Raw genomic sequence first — 18,529 nt, 5'->3', positions numbered from 1 at the left:
TTTAGCAAATAAATGGTAATGTAAATGAAGTTTCACTCTACAAACACAAGCGTGTTTCTGTGTATCCATCCTGGTTTGTTCTTAGAAACTAACTGTGACTTTCCGTGACTGTAACGTTTTAAAAGACATCTAGATTGAGGTGAAGCAGACTGGAGCAGTTTAATCTTCAGGGAAACTGAGGCTAGGACGGGCCAAAGGGCTCATCAGTGTCCTCAAATTGAACTGGTTAGACATATTGTCAATACCTACAACAGCTCTACTGGAAAGCAATGCATTCCAATCCCAATAGCCTATTTAGAAGAGGAACAAATCCATATCCAATACAAAACATTTATACAAAAGCCATTATGTGAGTCATTCTATAATTTAGGGTACATTTCACATCAGTGTAAAAATGTGTCAAAACAATATGCTTTAAATAAATAAAACAGCCATTGGTTTCAGTTACATAGTTTATCAGTGTAACGTATCCGCTTACAAAGCTTAATCATTAAACACATGTTAATCATTAAACACGAAAAAAACATGTTTTCCCTGGTGGGTTTGTCAATGTTACAGACAAACTGTGTGCCATTACACACACTGATTAAGTGATACATTTTTAAGGGGCTGCAATATTTCTTTCTTTCTCTTTTTGCAGATGTGTAAAATTCTCAGCACAGTCACTATAAGGAAAATCATTTTTTACCATAAATCCAAAGATTAAAGATAATTTTGATGATTTTAAGAATGTTGTGCAAAACGCAAGTTCATGTGGATCCAAACTAATATTAAAAGCAATATCTAGATATTTATCTGTCAAAACAATGACAGTAGTTGACGCAAGTAACATAGACAGGTAACACAGTTGGCCATTTCCCCATTTTGCATCATAACTTAAATGGCAACCTTTGTCTGGCCAATCAAATGTTATTTTCTTGATCAGATTAACCTACAATTTTTATATTTATTTGAAATAAAATTAAAAAAATATCGCAAACCATAACCCAACATAGTTGGGAGGCAATTAATATACTCTTTGTCCTTGACAATAGGTCATTGGAGATAAAATACAGAAAAAAGAAGAAGATATTTGCCATATAGAGAATACCCATAATGCACTGTAAGGGTCATGCCGAATGAATTCCCGCTTCTCATCAGAAGCTGAATCATCCATCCATCCATTTTCCAAACCGCTGGTCCAATGTGGCTACAGCGTAATATAAACTGACCGAGTATCCTGACTTCAGAGACCCACTGACTTCATCGAAAAATGTTTTCATTTAACGGACATTTCACACAATTTCAAGCAAACAAGGTGCATAAAATATTGATCAAATATAATGTGAGATTATAGTAGGCCTATGCATTCTCTTAATGTTTAAAATGTGATATTTCTGAAGACAATTGTCAGGAAAAAGTACAATTATCATCAATAAAGGTGTAGGCTACACTTAATTATAGAATGACTGACATATTATGCAGGGCCCAACAATACATTTTTGGGTCATTTGTTATTATTATTTTATGAATTAATTAACATGAACTAACAGTGAGCCATCTTTTAAAATAAAATGCTTCATTGTTTGTTCATATTAGTTCACAGTGAATTAACTAATGTTAACAAATACAACATGAGAATTTTAAAAATGTATAAGTAAATGTTGAAATTAACATGAACTAAAACTAATAAATGCTGTAGAATTATTGTTCTTAGTTCATTTTAATTAGCCTAACTAATGTTAACAAATGAGACCTTATTGTAAACCATATAAGTTCAGATTTTTACTGCTCCCACCCTAAAGAGAATGATATTTTTATTTTTTGCTAAGCATTTTTCTACAATATTTTTCAATAAATGTTACATTTTCTTCATAAAAAGAACATTTGGAACAAACTGGCTTATTGGAAATCAGACAAGAGTGACTGGTGATGGAGGGTTTATTTTTATGTTGGAGAAATAAGCCATATAGTTAAATAACTATGTACTGTAGCCTATGTATTCAGTTTACTGACCTCTTAATTTAAACATTTTCCTTGCTACTCTGATCTGCTTCTCCACAGGGTTTCGCACCTGGATCCAGCTGTCGTCATGATCAAGACAATGTTCCTCTGCTTAAATGTATCACATATTTCTTTTAATTTCTTTTATAACTGTTTTAATTGTCCTTGCTTTTACTTTATGATTATTTTAATTCCTTCCTGTAAAGCACTTTGAATTGCCATAGTGTGTGAAATGTGCTATAAATAAACTTGCCTTATACCTTGCCTTTATACTTTAGCCATTATCATTAGAACAGCACTGCCTCTGAGCACAGGCCTACAACTAAAACAGTTTCTTTCTCCATGCTATCTCCACCTTAAATACCTAGAACACAATTACCTGTTTTTATCATTCATAATTCAGTAGCCTTATGGCATTTTTGCCACCTGAGTGTTGGACAGTAAATACATACTTGCATGTGAATACATATTACATAATGCATTTAAGTGTTCTGACCTAGATGTAAAACCTATTACTTTATCGTTGTTGTTTTTTTGTTTTGTTTTTTTTTATTCTTACTTTTCTTAATCTTACTTATTTAAATGTTCTTTCTATCCTCTTGTGTTATGTATGTATGTATGTATGTATGTACAGGTATACCCAGAGCTCCTGAAAACCACACTTAGGGTGTGTTTGCGCACACTTGGCGAATAAAGCTCATTCTGATTCTGATTCTAAATGACATAAATTATATTCTAGTTCTACTTCCAACCACAAGGTGTCCCTCTACCACAACTGAAGACTTGTATTAAGGTTGTCCAGGGTACTTGCACCACTCTAATGTGTTACTGACCTGCACACTGATATTCTAGACGTGTTTACTAGACGTGAACATTCTAAAAAGGGAATGAAATGGCTTCTTTTGGGAAGCTAACCTTCAAACCTAGTGTAAAAGGTTCAAGTTTAGGATTAAAGAAATGGTTCTCGACCAGGGGAGCAGATCTAAAATAAGACCAAACAATCATTAAAATAAGCTATTATACTGTAAATATATACTTTGATTTGATGGTTCACTTTAGACATCCTACTAACTATAAGTAACTTGTCGACTACATGTCAACTGAGTTTTAGTAGATGGTTAGTAGACTGTTAGGTTGTGGTTAGGTGTTAGGGTCCGGGGTAGTTGAATAATTTGACATGTAAGTTGCAAAGTTATTTATAGTCAGTAGAATGTCTGTTGGGGGACCAACAAAATGTTAGCAGAGTCTACTAATACTCTAATAACATTTAGTTGACATGTAGGTAGCAAATTTGCTTATAGTCAAAAGAATGTCTAGTTAACCATCGAAGGAAAGCCTAATTTTAATAGTGTGATTTCTAAGACCTGGAAAAGTACAATCTCACAACTCCATGGGCATTTTTGTTCAATATAAATTTTTTCCAGTTATGCAAAGAAAAAAAAAAAAAATCCTCATTCTTAATACTTATCCAGTAAATCACTAGAAAAGTCATGGGGCCTTCAGATGTTGTTTTAGACAATGGGGGTCTTTGGTGTCAAAAAGGTTGGGAAGTAGGAACCACTGAATTTCTTTCCCTCTTTTTTTCTGTTCCTCAGTTGTTGCTAGTGTACTTTACACAGGCGTCAAGGGTAAAACCAGGATATTATCGCGGGTCCTGTGACAAAGGAGGTCTGCTATGAATCATATTGCATACTGTAACTTACTAAGCCAGAATTCTGCACTCTGTGAGAGAAAGTTGTTGTTTCTCTCACAGATTGGGGGTCTGAATGTTATACAACCTTGGTGTGTCACAACCTTGGTGTGTCACACATCATTTTCTCGCTTTGTTTCTAAAGAACAATGCAGTCAGATATCTTTAAATAGTCTTTATTAACATTGGGAAATTTAAAACAGAACTTTCCCACATATAAATACAATCATACTGACAGTGATCTATGTATCATAATACCCATCAGCAGGATGGACTTTTTAAATATTACAATAATATTGTTATTGAAAATTGTAAGGAATTGAGTACATAATTGCATTTGGTAAGTCAACAAACAAAGGAAGATCCTCGTCTTCAAGAAAATCCTGAAAAATGTATAGATACGGGTTATTATAAGGCCAGTACGATCCGAAAGCATTACACTGGTCATTGGAGAAATCCGGAGTTTAACTATAGCGGGCCATAAATTCGTCTTTTCCACTGTTTGAGTACCTGACGGACGCACTGAGGAGGCTCGCACTAATCTGGCATACAAACGCTCACACTAATATTGCTCAGTGTATATTACAGGCCTAAAGCATATGCCACATCTACGTCTCAGAGTCTGCTAAATGTCAAGAGCTTTTTAGGTCAGTGTTTGAGTATCCTGAAACTTTGACTGACCTAACATTGAGGCAGTTTCCATGAAGGGGAAGAGGCAAGCCAACAACATTTGGCTACAACATATGGCTCTGAATATCCAGTCTTAAAATACGACTGAAGATCCAGTCAGTGTAATTGTGTAGTGTCCTCAGCAGCATAAGAAACGTCCATTAACGCCAAACAGCCAGGCACACGAAACCAGCACCTTTAAAGAGTAGGAGCCTATATGCAGCCATGTGTTTTTCGCAGGCTGCCTAATTTGGGATTTTGGGATTGGGAATTCAAGGAAACATCAATAAAAGTACAGGAGTATTGTTGACAATAAAACTTGGTAGGTAGCAGTGGCACTGAAGAGAACGAACCCACCTCAAAAATACAAAATCAAGTGCAACCAATGGTTAATCATTCCGTGTAAGTGAGTGAAGGAGAGACCGACAGTCGAGGCGTCGCTCGAAAGTACGCCAGACTCTCTCGGCCTGAATCGGATGCTGTGTATTTCATAAAAGGAGGAAAGTGGCATTAAAATCAAGTTTTGAGGCTAGAGGTTGAGGAGTCTAGCTGTCCTCTATGAGCTTAGCTAGGTTGTCTCTCAGCTCTGTCAGCTCGAAGATCTTTCCATCCAGAATCTCCAGCAGAGTTTTGAGGTTCTTGCGGAGGTTCTCTTGATCTACTTGACTTGACTCCAGACGCTGCTCCAGATCAACCAACTGTTCCTCAAGCTCCTTGTTCCGCAAATCTGTGTCCTGCAACACACCGTGTGGGCATTCATTACACGACAGCTATAAAACATGGACACAAGTACGCGTTCACAATAACACCTTGTTGAATATTTAATTTCAAAACCATAATCACTAATAGAGAGTCCCCCTCCCTTTGCTGCAATAACAATATATATTTATTATATTGATTGTGCAAACACACACAAATCTTTTGTAGCACTATAAATGTCTTTACAGTCACTTTTGATCAATTTAATGCGTCCTTACTGAATAAAAGTATCATTTTCTATAAAAAGATTATAATGACTGATCAATATATGTTATACATACTGTAATATTTCAATGACTGTTTCACTGTTCTTACAGACATTCCACCCAGCAAAAACTCATTTTCGGTAGATGGCACAAAAATAATATAAAACAAATTGTATTATAGGCTACTATTTGCTCATTCAATAGAATTTGTGTGGTGAAAGTGATGTATTTGAGTGTGACGAAAAAAGGATCAAAATCCGAATGCAAGTGGTCACAGAAGATGCATTTGAAACGCATGAGATTACCAGGCGTAACGGTAATGCGTCTTGGCTGACCACTTGTGATCGGTTCACCGAAAACGGAACGTAACACTAGGTGGAAACATGCTTTCTCTCTCGCTCACTTGATTTCCGGGATATTGTATATAAATTGGGGGCGTCAGGGAGCCGCTATCAATATGTGGGAGACTCCCGGACCTTCCGAGAGAGGTGGGATGACGTCTGTTCTTACCTCTAATTTTTTAGTGAGTTCATCTTTCTGAGTTTGAAGCTGCTTTGCATTTTCTATTTCTTCTTTCAATCGCACCATTTCCTATGAAAAACAAGTAAGAAAGAAGTTTTAAATGGCTTAAGCATCTGGCAAAGCCAAAAAAATGATAATGAAAGAAGGATGTTAGTGATGTCATTGACCATGCAACATAAACAGTACCTCTTCTTTTGCCTTCAGTGTACACTCCAGCTCCTCTATTGTTTGGTTCAGCTCCGTTTTCTGGGATTTGATCACATTGGTTTGACTACTCTGACTTTCCAATTCAGAAACCTGGAGACCCAAAAAAAAAAAAAACAGTTCACAAAATTAGTTTAGGTTACAAAGACCTAAACTGAAGGGGAGTTCACATTCACAACTTTGTCATAGACATTAGAAACACTAGGAAATTTACCAACAGTTTTAGCTTAGTTAACATAGGTCCTGGAGAGCCACTGTACCGCAGAGTTTAGCTCCAACCATGAGTAATCCTGAAGACATTGATTAGCTTGTTCAGATATGTTTGATTAGGGTTGGAGCTAAACTCTGCAGGACAGTGGCTCTCCAGGACGTTGCCCCTCCCTGGCTTAGTTCAAGACAACACTAGATATATTGAACCCAAGGTTGTTGTATGTTCATGATATTGGGTTACAAGGTCAACTCTCCCCTCCTCACCCGTTTGTGTAGCCTTTCGGCCTCCTCCTGATAAGCTGCTAGCTGCTGTTTCCATTGTTTGACATTGGCTGTGGACTCCAGTAGAGCAGCTGTGAGCTTGGCATTGTTGCTTTTTAGTGTTGCAAGCTCTGCTTCCCAGTGTTTGTTGGTAGTCGGGCTGTAGACAAAAATGAAAAACAACATTAAAATCAACCTTGCATATTATATATCCTTGACTGTTAATGTCCATTTTAGACTTAGGATTCAAATAGGCCAGGGTTTTTTCATGCCAAGAACCTTTAGATCCCCCTGTGAGGGAGTCACTTTCTAAAATATAAAGGCAGCTATAGGGTATATATCGTCCATGTATAAAATTAATATACAGATATAAATACTCTCTTCTCAAATAAAATAATTGGCTTTTATATTGTCACTGTACTGAAGCAACAAAAATTATTAAAATATTATCTCGAGAATACTTGCTTTGTATTAAGCTGACAGTGTTCCTTTTTTCCACCAACTATTAGACTAAAAAGAAGATGTATAACTGTTTAAAATAAACAAAGGTATTTGACTTTTAAAAACTAGAGCTGTCAATAGACTAAAATAACTGTGATCAATTTCATTTATGACCAGTTTTTAAAGAGCAGAATGAAACACTAAAGCAATCAAATTTCATATTAGGGGCCATATTTACCAACAGCTTGCGTCAGCGCAAGCCCTCTTTTGGCGTTAAAAAACTACTGTCAGGATTGAAATTAGCACTGAAAAGGCGTGGACAGGGTTATTTTTCCAGCTGACCTTATTCCATATGCATTTTTAGGAGTTTCCCTTTCAGATTGAACATTTATGGGAGGAGAGTATTTAAATGAATCACGCAAAGTGATTAACTAAGGTTTGCGCTAGTCAATTTCCTGGTATTAGCGCCATTATTTACCATCCAGAAAAAGCATGTCTTAAACCAGACGCTGATTTGCACTGCTCTTAGTAGATTGCTTTGGTCATTATGGAAATTATGCGGCTGCATCTTTGTTCTTTAATTTACGCGTCGTCATTAGATCACGAGCAGAACTTTCCACTTCCATTTGTGCTTTTTTGGAATTGCGCTCTCACACTAATCTGTCCTGTTTAGTAAATCTGGCCCTAAATATCTGACAATACCGCTCAAAAGTTTGGGGTCAGTTAGGAATACTTTTATTCATCAAGAGTGCATTAAATTGATCAAAAAGGACAGTAAAGACATTTATAATAATACTAAACTGTTCTTTTGAACATTCTATTCATCAAGGAATCTTGAAAAAATGTATCACGGTTTCTGCAAAAATATCACACAGCACAATTATTGATAATAATAATAAGAAATGTTTCTTGAGCAGCAAATCAGCATATTAGAATGATCTCTGAAGGATCATGTGACACTGAAGACTGGAATAATGATTCTGAAAATTCAGCTTTGACATTTAATACATTTAAATAGAAAAAATATATATATTTAATTGAGATAATATTTCACAATATTTCTGTTTTTACTGTATTTTTGATCAAATAAAGGCAGCCTTGGTGAGAATATGAGACTTCTTCCCATTCTTAATGATTCTTTGATCAGGGGCGTCGAAACTCAATCCTGGAGGGCCACTGTCCCGCAGAGATTAGCTCAAACTGGCCTCAACACACCTGCCTAGTGAGACCCTGATTTTCTGGTTCAGGTGTGTTTAATTGAGGTTGGAGCTAAACTTTGCAGGACAGTGGCTGTTTCTCAATTTCAAGAACATAAAGAACGGACTTGTGTTCAAGAACACATCATGCGTCATCTGTACTTGCGTTCTTGAGTATTGGGGCCCTATTTTAACGATCTAAGTGCATGGTCTAAAGCGCACGGAGCAAGTGCACTTACGTTGTGTCCGAATCCACTTTTGCTAGTTTAACGACGGGAAAAATGGTCGGTGCGCCTGGCGCATGGTCTAAAACCGTTGTCTCTATTCTCTTAATGAATAATGGGTGTGTTTTGGGCGTAACGTGCAACAAACCAATCAGAGTTTCATCTCCCATTCCCAAAAGCCATTTGCGCTCGCGCCATGGTGGATTCACTATTTACCCTGCAGAATTTGACCGCGCAAGCAGACCATCTACGGCATTCCAGCCGGATTCCACCATTTCTTTATGGACACAATAATAATCTTTTACATTGTAATCCTTGTATTTTTAATATTTGGCATGTTTGTGTGCGCAGCAGCACATGTTCCTGTGTGTGTAATAAGCAGAGTGTACGCGCGTTGTGCACCTGCCTATAGGCGCACATTAAAAATAGCAAAATAGCAACGTGCCAACAATGAGCCTGAACACACCTCCTTTTCAGACCAGCACGCCCATGGGCGAACAAATGGTTGCAAATGCAGTTGCTATTTAAACAACGTGGCACACTTTGATAAAATGATAATTGCGTCGGGCTGAAACTAGCAAAAAACACTTGCATCGCGGCTGGTGTGTGATAGGGCCCTTGGAATTGAACTTCGATGGTTGATGATGAAGGACGAAAGATCAAACGCATATAGTGACCCTCCAGGAACTGAATTTGACACCACTGGTCTAGAGCATGAGAACTGTTAAGAGGACGTAGGAAGAATGTCATTTTAAACGTGACTGTAATTAAAGTTGGATACAAGGGTTTATAATTCGACCATTCTGTGTTTTACCAAGACTTGGACGCAGTTCAAGAGCAATTAACAAGGGTTATTAAAAACTCTGTGATCCAGATTCGATGTCATTTGCATAAATATTATAATAAAAGATTGATGGAAAGTGACAAGCTGAAATAGATCAAAGCAGAATGCCTTCTAAAAGAGATCTCAAAAGTGTACAGACAAAAGGAGGAGGCTAACTCTTCGGTTATATATTCCACCATTTCTCATCAGTCCATCTGTGTTCCTCATGTAATGACAAAGAAATCAAGCATAAATTTGCAATGTGTTCTGATTATCATGTACTGACAAAAAAAAATCAAATGCTGAAACGGTGTCACAGTGCCAGCGAATATATAACCAACCCACATCTCCAAAAGACTATGAGGAATCCCATCCGCTGTCATCCTGTTTAACATCTCATCACACATCCCACCTCCTCTGCCTCCCTCCACGCACTCCACCACCGCAGCTTAACCACTCAAATCGTCGCTCAGGACACGTGCAGAGAACCAGCACAGAGTCCTCAGCGCTGACGCCTACGCTATACGGAGCGCCGCCAATTCCCTTTCATCTCCCCCAGTGCCACCACCTCTGCTGTGGCTGACGTGATCGACCCCCGCTCTGACAGACAACACCTCAGCCCACACGCACCGACTCCTACTGAAGCTGTGACACAACAGGCTGGAGACACACATGGCTATAAAGCGCCGCACACAAGGAGAAGAAATGTTCCTCTACAGGAGAAAGAGAGGAGAGAAGATCAGAGTGAAGTCTTGCAGCTTCAAGCTAAGAGAAACAGGGACTTCAGCCTGGTAAGTCAACATATGTTGTATATTACAGTATAGTATAGTTAAATGCTCATTCAGTTTTGACTGAATTGGATTTGATTAGAGCCTAAAAGGCACTTTAATTAAATCGATAATTAAACACTGACTTTTAGATTTAATAATAGTCATTTTTAAGCCAAATAAAGAAAGGAGTATTTGAACTTGATGGAAAATTTGTGCAGAACACATAAGAATCAGTTCAATGCAGTTTTATGCTGTTTTTTATGGACTTATTGGAAACAAACAGTTTAGTCAAAAAACTGTAATTCGTCGATTATCTGCATGCTATTTCATTCTCAGTCTATTCATGACGCATTTTTATGATGTATACTGTTTTCATGTAATAAAATATTTTTCTCTAAAAAGTCTTTAAGCCTCTTATTCGTATATTAAAAAGTGGGACACTTACACTATAGGTTAACAAATGAATATCACTGCGTTAGATGTGAAATATCAAACCAAGTGGTATTATTCTTAAAGGGCCATTGTATATATGCACGTGCACAGAAGCATATGGCTGTCCACATTACATAACTACAAAGAACAGCATAATGTCAGCGTGACTGTCCTTCAAGCCTACTGAATGTGAATCAATAAACAATCTCCATATGATCGTTCCACCAACAGCCCAGTAATCAACATGCAAATCATTTCAATGGATCCACAATGCACCTCTGTTAAATGTATACCATTTAAGCCACCAATAAAATGGACTGTTTTCTTTACGCCACATGAAGAGCAGGTCGTAATGAAGTTTAAAGAGTATTGATTGGTGTACCGCACATTTTGGTGTGCGTATCATATTAAGCCCCACTGTAAATGTGATTCACGACAACTGCCCAACCAGCCCCTCAACACTCACTTTAATGTGCTGCACAAGACTGTGGGTGAGAGAATTAGTGTTTGAAGGAATGCCTTCAATTCACTCACCACGTATTAACAGCCAAAGCAGAAATACACTCGACAGGCTAATCTATGACCCATTGGGTCAGATTCACCACATTCATATACACGTTTTACACCTTCATCAAGTGCAGGAACAGTATTTTTAAGGGGAATTTTGAAGTCAGGTCATCTTTAAGGGAACTAATAGCATTATTTACTTCAAAATCAGCCTCACTGAAGAGTGAATTGCTGATTATTAATATAACTGACATATTTATAATATCAAAGTGGTATGAATCAGTCTTGGCAAAACTAAAAGGACAATTTGCTTTACTAAGATCACTTACTCGTGTCAAACATTTTTACGGTAAATGCATTGTTAAAATTCAAGTCGGAAAACTTCAGCAAACTGAGAAATTGAAGTGGAATGACATTTAATAAATGTATTAAATGTGATGTCAGATTTACAGATATCAACCTTAGAAACACAACTTGATGCAAAAAAACAAACAAAACAAAGACCATAAAACAAAGTCACAAAAAGATTCTCCCCAAAAAAATTGGGGAGACATTTCCAAAAATGATTTCTCTACAAAGGATTTTAAAACATGACTAATAAAACAACATCACGAGAGTTCAGCTGACATAAGTATGTGGTCAAACTTTACATTAGGTGTCTTTACTATGCATTTAAATTAAACACAAAAAATATTGTCAGGTACAATGGACTTATTGTGTTGTATTGCAAAATGAATTTTGCTGCCATTGTGGTGGGATACGGGTACGTTTAGGGACAGGATTGGAGGTATGGGTAGGTTTATGGGGTGGTTAAGGTGTAAGGCAAGGGTCAACAGTGTAATTATAGATGTAATTACATGCAGGTATTTTTTTAAATACAAGTACAATGTAAAAACATGTATGAACACAGTAAGTGCATTGTATCAGATGATTCATTTTAATGTTAGTACATATTAGTTAAAGACACGTAATATAAGGTGGGACCAAATATGCATATCTGTCTAAAAATAATAACAGAACTTCAGATTGAATTAGTTGCATCTACAGTCATTGTTGCATAAAAGTGCATTCATTATAAAACATTGTAGTCATGTCAAACAGCTGTGAAATGATGCTATCAGTAGGAGCAGACCCGGCAAGTTTTAAGCACGTGTCTGAAAAAAAAAGACAAAAAAAAGACCATATGAATTTGTTCATAATATATGAATTCACATGGACAAAACACAATCCTATTTGAGGTCACATTGTAAACAAAAAGGTTGTGTTGATTTAACAGTGGGTTTTCTGACACATTTTGCAACAGATGACACCGCCTCCATCTTCATAAGTCACATTTGCTCTGGGTTGAAAACGTGCCACTGTATTATATAATTCTGACTTGTTTGGACATATTATTCTAGAGAAAAAAAGAAAGTTATTGATGCTTCTAAAATTCATGACAATTATAAAACCATATAGCTGGAAGAGAACTACAGTGTGGGTGTTAAATGCGGTTTGGTCCACTGTGTATTTGCGTCCAATAATCGGTTAGTATTTTTCAAGTGGCAGGTGAGAGTGAAACATTAACCTGAGATTATGTAAGAAATGGTAGGATGCTATTTTTGAACCTGAAGCACTGGATTGCTCAACCAATTAAAATTCAAGCATCTAGAGAGCTGGTGAAATGAGCTCAAAATGTTGCCTTTGCAGTCAGACTAAAAAAAGTACATACTCATAAGAACAAGTGTCTGAACGCACATACTGAAAATAATTTGCTGAAGAGTGCTCAGGAAAAGTGCAATGAACCTATGACCGTTATTGCTAACTTTAACACAACTTTTTCTTAAAAATTGTAGGCAACAAATAAACTAGGGATGCGTTAATATTAAAATTCTGGCTAATAAGCCAATACATTATTTAGTTTGCTTTAGTTATGACTGATAACCTATAAACAGCTGATATTAAAATTCAATATTATTTTGTCTAAATAAATGAAAAACTAAAACTAAAATCAACCAGTGCTACAAGTGAATTTAGACACCACAACATTATAATTTATAGTAGAAAAATGTATATTCTTTTTGAGGTTTGCAATAGACTAGATTTAATATTGTTGTGTTTTTAATAGGGCTGTCAAAAGACTAATCGCGATTAATCGCATCCAAAATAAAAGTTTGTGTTTATATAATATATGTGTGTGTACTGTGTATAATTATTTTGTATATATCAATACACACACATGCTTGTATATATTTAAGAAATATATATATAAAAAAATTATATTTATATATAATATAAATTATATATAAATATATACAGTATATGTATGCAAATATTTCTTAAATATATACATGCATGTGTGTGTATTTATATATATACAAAATAATGATACACAGTACACACACATATATTATGTAAACACAAACTTTTATTTTGGATGCGATTAATCGCGATTAGTCTTTTGACAGCCCTAGTTTTTAAAGATTAACTTTAAGTGAGTGTTTTGAGTAACTTTAAGATGGAGGCAAATCTAAATGTAAAAATAGTGGAAATGAGCAATGCATGCAAAAAATGTAAAAAAAAGCAGAAATTAAAGAAATAATTGTGACAAATTAACCAAAAAATTTTTTTTTCAATAGTCCACTTTAGACATTCTAACTACAAGTAACTTTGCAACTACATGTCAGCTAACTTTAATTAATTTGCAATACTGGTCAACTAACTAAAACTAACATTAGTTAGGTTATTACTAGTTATTACTACCTTGACTGTTAGGTAAGGGTTCAGGGCCTAAGGGTTCAGGGCCATAAGTGAAATCGAATTAACTGGTGTGACGTCATTTTGAACAAAATTAGGCCAAAACTAAGTTAATTTGAAGTTCGTATCAAGAGTTCAATACAGCTTGCCAAAGTGGAAAAGTTTGCTATGGCTGGTAAACACCTTTGAACTACCATTGGTCCATGGTGATTATGTAATAAGTAGGTGTGGCTCTGAGGCCCCGCCCTTTTTGACATGGAAATCTTATCCGGGTTCATTTCTTCTGTTCCGTCCGTCACTGTCGGACGTCCGTGAGTAAAAACATGAAGACATTGGAGAGCTGCTTTATAGTAGAAAATGAGTTTAAAAAAGTTTGCCAAAATGGAAAAGTTTGCTCTGGCTGGTAAACACCTTTGAACTACCTTTAGTCCGTGGCAATTACATAAAAGGTAGGTGTGGCTCTGAGGCTCCGCCTTCTTTGCCATGGAAATCTTATCCGGGTTCATTTCTTCTGTTCCGTCCGTCACTGTCGGACGAAGTTGTAGTTCTAATCGAAAGCGAGACTGTTACTGTTTTTTCATGTTTACTACTATTATAGAGCTATTGTGTAAAGTGCAGAAGTCATACAAACATATACACATGATCAGATGCTTTCTTAATTGCTGTTTTCTTACCACTGTCATTTTTGTTGTGAGTATATTTTAGTATTGAGAGTAAAGCGAGCAGCACATATTAACATTTCATCTAAACGCTGCTCTCAGCAGTGTGGGCGGCGTCAGATGTTCACTTACAGTATACCACTATAGTCATAAACTTCTTTTTACCCCTAAGCGAATAACGAAAAAGAACTTCACTGTGAGTATGTCGGGGCCTTTAGTAGAATAAGTTGACATGCATGCAAAGCTACTTCAGTCAGTACAATGTCTGATGGGGGACCATCAAAATAAAGTGTTATCAGATATTAAGCAGACAGTCTCTAATGAGAGTTAGTTGACATGTAGTTGCAAAGTTACTTATAGTTAGTAGAATGTCTAAAGTGGACTATCATGATAACGTGTTACCTCTTGTTGTACCAGGATTCTGAAAGAGATTTTATATTAAGCCACAGTTACCTGTGTGCAAGGGTCGGCGTGGTCGGGGAAAGGTCTGGTTGGAGCATAGAATTCGGTGACACGTCAGACAGAGTGACGTCGTCACCAGTGCCGTTGATTCGACAGAGGTCCGCAGTGACGGGTGGAGTCAGGGGGGAATGAATGTCGGCAGGCGATTCCTGTGAAAAGCGATTAATCATGGGTTATTAATTTGTTGCACCCTCACATAGTTAATACATAATCTTCTTTTACATATATAATTGTTAAGCTGCTAATTAGAACAGGGGATTTAGGAAAACTAAATTTTTCTTAGAGACAATAGATGTCCCTTGGAGACTGAAATGCTGTGACCAGTCTTTGTGAACATCATTGTTCTGCACTGGTTAGACTGTACTGATAAGAATAAATCATAAATTGAAAATATGCTGATTGCAAAAAAAAACTATTACGGATTTAGACTATATATTCTCCTTTTTTGAATAACAAGTTTTCCAAGCAAACTTCATTCCATGTAAACACTATACACTAAAACAACAGTTCAGAGTCCAGACTTTACAGGGCGTACCTGAGAGGGCGAACTTGCCAGCTCCATCTTTTCTAGAGACTTCTCCTTGGCCATCCTAGCTGCTTCCTTGTACTCTGAAAATTTTTCTGCAAACTAATAAGAGAAAACAGGTTCAAGCCTTTAAACATGGGATTCACATTCAGTTTGCTAACATTCCCATTAAGTTACAAATGTTAATTATGAATATTCTCTTAATCTTCAAAACATCTGATATTTAAATGCTTCATAAACCTTTTTTTTTTCTTGGTTATGCGAACATTAAGGGAACATTCCGTTTTATTATTTTGCAAATATTATGGGAACGTTACATTTGAATGTTCTCTGAATATTCTGAAATAAGTAGTAGCCTAACATAAACTAAACGTTTCAGGTATAAATTTGTGCTAACTTTCTGAGAACATTACTAAAGGAGTGGTATAATGACCTTTTCACAAGATGTAAAATAAGTCTTTGATGTCCCCAGAAAGTGTATTTGAAGTTTTAGCTCAAAATACCCCACATATATTTTTATACAGCATGTTAAAGTTGTCACTTTTTGAGGGTGAGCAAAAACACACTGTTTTGTGTCTGTCCCTTTAAATGCAAATGAGCTTCTGCTCCCGTCACAGAGGGCGGAGCTTCAAGAGCTTGTGTCCTTTTACTTCACACAGACATGCACTGAACATTTCAAAAACTTTTAGCCTTTTATGTTCAAACAGGAGTCAGAAAGATGGAGAGACACAAGAAGAAGTGACAGCATGTAGACAACATTTCTGAATGGTTAGTTGGTGAATTTATGTAGCTTATGTGTAGTTATCTTCTAGTCATTGATTAGCATATTCTGTCTTGATAATCTCTAAATCGTGTTCCCGGGGGCGGGTTTATGTAAATTTTAGGGTTAGTGATGTCACAAACCCGAGAGGAATGTTGTGTAGTTCCTACCAGCCGTTTTTTGTAGTCCTTAAAAATCAATTTCTTTAAAAGCAAATATCTCCCTTTGCTTTGAACTTTGAGCGTTGTAACTTTGCAAATGTTGTTTATGCTCAAACAGCAACATTACACACTAACTAAAGTTAGAAAAGTGAAATCATATTCAACCATCCCTTTAAAGATGAAGATTGTTACTGAAAGAACGTTTGTTCATAACTTTGAGAGAACCTTGCCAGTTGCCACAACGTTAGCAAAAGTTTTGAGAACGTTCCCTGTTTGCTGGGTTGCTAGTTTGGTGCTGGTCCAGCTGATGAAACATATCAACCAGCATGATCTTTCTGGGTAAATCGTTCGACCAAAAAAAGTATTCCTGGTGAAGCTAGCTAAAAAAAAAATCCTGATGGGGACACCAGCACTCCAAGCTGGAGACTTGCATACAAAATGCAATTTTTTATTTATGCTGGTGACTATCAATGCTTTTCTTTTAATGTTGATTACAGAGACAGAAATAAGAAGATCATGTTTATGTGTTTAAATGGATGAACTATTTTAGAGTGGATATGTGGTATCTCTTCTAAAAAAAAAAAAAAGGAGCAATGGTCACAGTTCCCAATATAGACTGCTCCCATTAAAGCTTCCTGGGCTCTGGAAGGACTGAAGCATTTTCCTCTGAATATCCAGCAGGAAGATTTATGTACACTTTTAGGTCAGGGGCTATGGTTTTCCATTAACAATGTTTAAAAATCAGATTTAGAGTGAATATACCCTATAGACAGAAAGTTTGTAGTATCTTAAAGTTTGAGGCATTTGTATTTAAAGAGAGTTCATCCAAAGATAAAAAAAATATATATATGGTAACACTTTACAATAAGGTTCCATTAGTTAACGCCAATGTTGGGGAAATTTAAAAGTAATGCTTTATAATATTGTGTCCCTAAAATTTAACTAATTCTGTTACATAGTTATTTTTTATGGAAAGTAATGTTACAATACTTTTGTGTTATATTTTCTCACCTGGACTGGGCAAGCTTGTTCATTTTTGTAATAACAAAAAAAGTTCTATTTTTGGCACATGTAAAGGACTTTCACACCAAAAGTGAAATGAATAAGCCTCAAGCTAAAGGAAATGCAGATTCACACCTGAGGGTGCAACTCAAATCAATTCTGATTTGCAGAAAAACAGGACGCAGAAGAAGAAAGTTCAACATTCTTACTTCAGCGATAAAAACAACAACAAAAATTAAACACAGATATGATGTTTAACATCCTTACCCCACACCCCGCATTTTGGCAAGTGGGGCATAAATGGCATACCCAAAATAAAAAGGTTGCTGCTCATAAGTCATTCTGAATAGACACATAGCCAACATATATTTAGAAAGCCAACACTTGAGAGTTTACAGTTCAAGACTTAGACTCAACGAACTTTATTAAGAGTTCATTACTCATTAATAAGTCTATGGAGATATATAAGCTCAAACATAAAAAAAATTAAAATAAAAAAAACATTAAATGTATAAAAATATGATGTGTCTGTGTTGTAGAAACTTTTGTAGAAACACAATGATGCTGAAGCCACAAGTCTGCTCATGCTTCATTTTAAATCTGAGGATGTCATCTCTAAACTATGAATTGTAGGAAACATTTTATAAGACCGTGTCATTAGAGTTCTTAAAGAAGGCTGATAAGATGCTAATAAAATATTTTTAATCACCCATTTGGAGTCTATTGTCTAATGTCTGGCGAGGAGAACTGTCCCATTCATGTTTCTATTGTTCTCACTCTACAAACCTTTCACAACTCTGCCGTGATTGAGACCTAATCTGCATTATTTTTTGTCATTATTCTTTTGTTTGTATTCAGCCATTATTAGCTTTTATTCTGGCGTTACATGGCTTGCCCATCTATACCACTTTGATCCCACTTTACATGAATCCACCTATTATCTGAAGTCTTTCTGGAAAACAAACAAAAATAAGCATATTTTTTGGGACCTTATGTGAATTATTTTAACAAATTAGTTTATGGAATATAATAGCTCCTGGCATATTTAAATACTGCAGAATTGCTTAATATTCGAAGTTTGCAATTTACTGTTTTTATACCTTTTAAGGAATACTTAATCTGTTTTTTTGTGCAAGTGAGATGAGTAAATGCGTGTTCACATTTAGTCTAGAACTACAATAACCATCATGTTCACACAGCGCACACAACGCCTCTGCACCCGATTTCTCTCAACATGGAGACAAAAAAGTGTCAGTCAATATATGGGTAAATAAAGTAACTTCTGCTACTTATTTGAAAAAGTAACTTAACTATTTAGTTGTTTAA

At 36.1% G+C, this 18,529-nt stretch overlaps 1 protein-coding gene across 2 annotated transcripts in view; it reads right to left on the bottom strand.

The window, feature by feature from the left end:
* Window positions 1-3,833: 3,833 nt before the first annotated feature.
* Window positions 3,834-18,529, bottom strand: part of homer1b (homer scaffold protein 1b) — a 31,212-nt gene continuing 16,516 nt past the window's right edge. For both annotated transcript variants that reach the window (XM_079872838.1, XM_079872837.1), the window contains 6 exons: window positions 15,290-15,382; window positions 14,746-14,903; window positions 6,508-6,664; window positions 6,016-6,126; window positions 5,818-5,898; window positions 3,834-5,076 (listed from right to left, as the gene is read on the bottom strand). In XM_079872838.1, the coding sequence (XP_079728964.1) occupies window positions 4,888-5,076; window positions 5,818-5,898; window positions 6,016-6,126; window positions 6,508-6,664; window positions 14,746-14,903; window positions 15,290-15,382 (789 nt within the window). In that variant the 3' untranslated portion in view covers window positions 3,834-4,887. The remainder of the gene's footprint in view (window positions 5,077-5,817; window positions 5,899-6,015; window positions 6,127-6,507; window positions 6,665-14,745; window positions 14,904-15,289; window positions 15,383-18,529) is intronic.

Source organism: Squalius cephalus (genome assembly GCF_949319135.1).
Source record: "Squalius cephalus genome assembly, chromosome: 5".
Taxonomy (NCBI): domain Eukaryota; kingdom Metazoa; phylum Chordata; class Actinopteri; order Cypriniformes; family Leuciscidae; genus Squalius; species Squalius cephalus.
The sequence above is the reverse complement of the archived record's forward strand: the minus strand, read 5'-3'. Positions and strand labels throughout refer to the sequence as shown.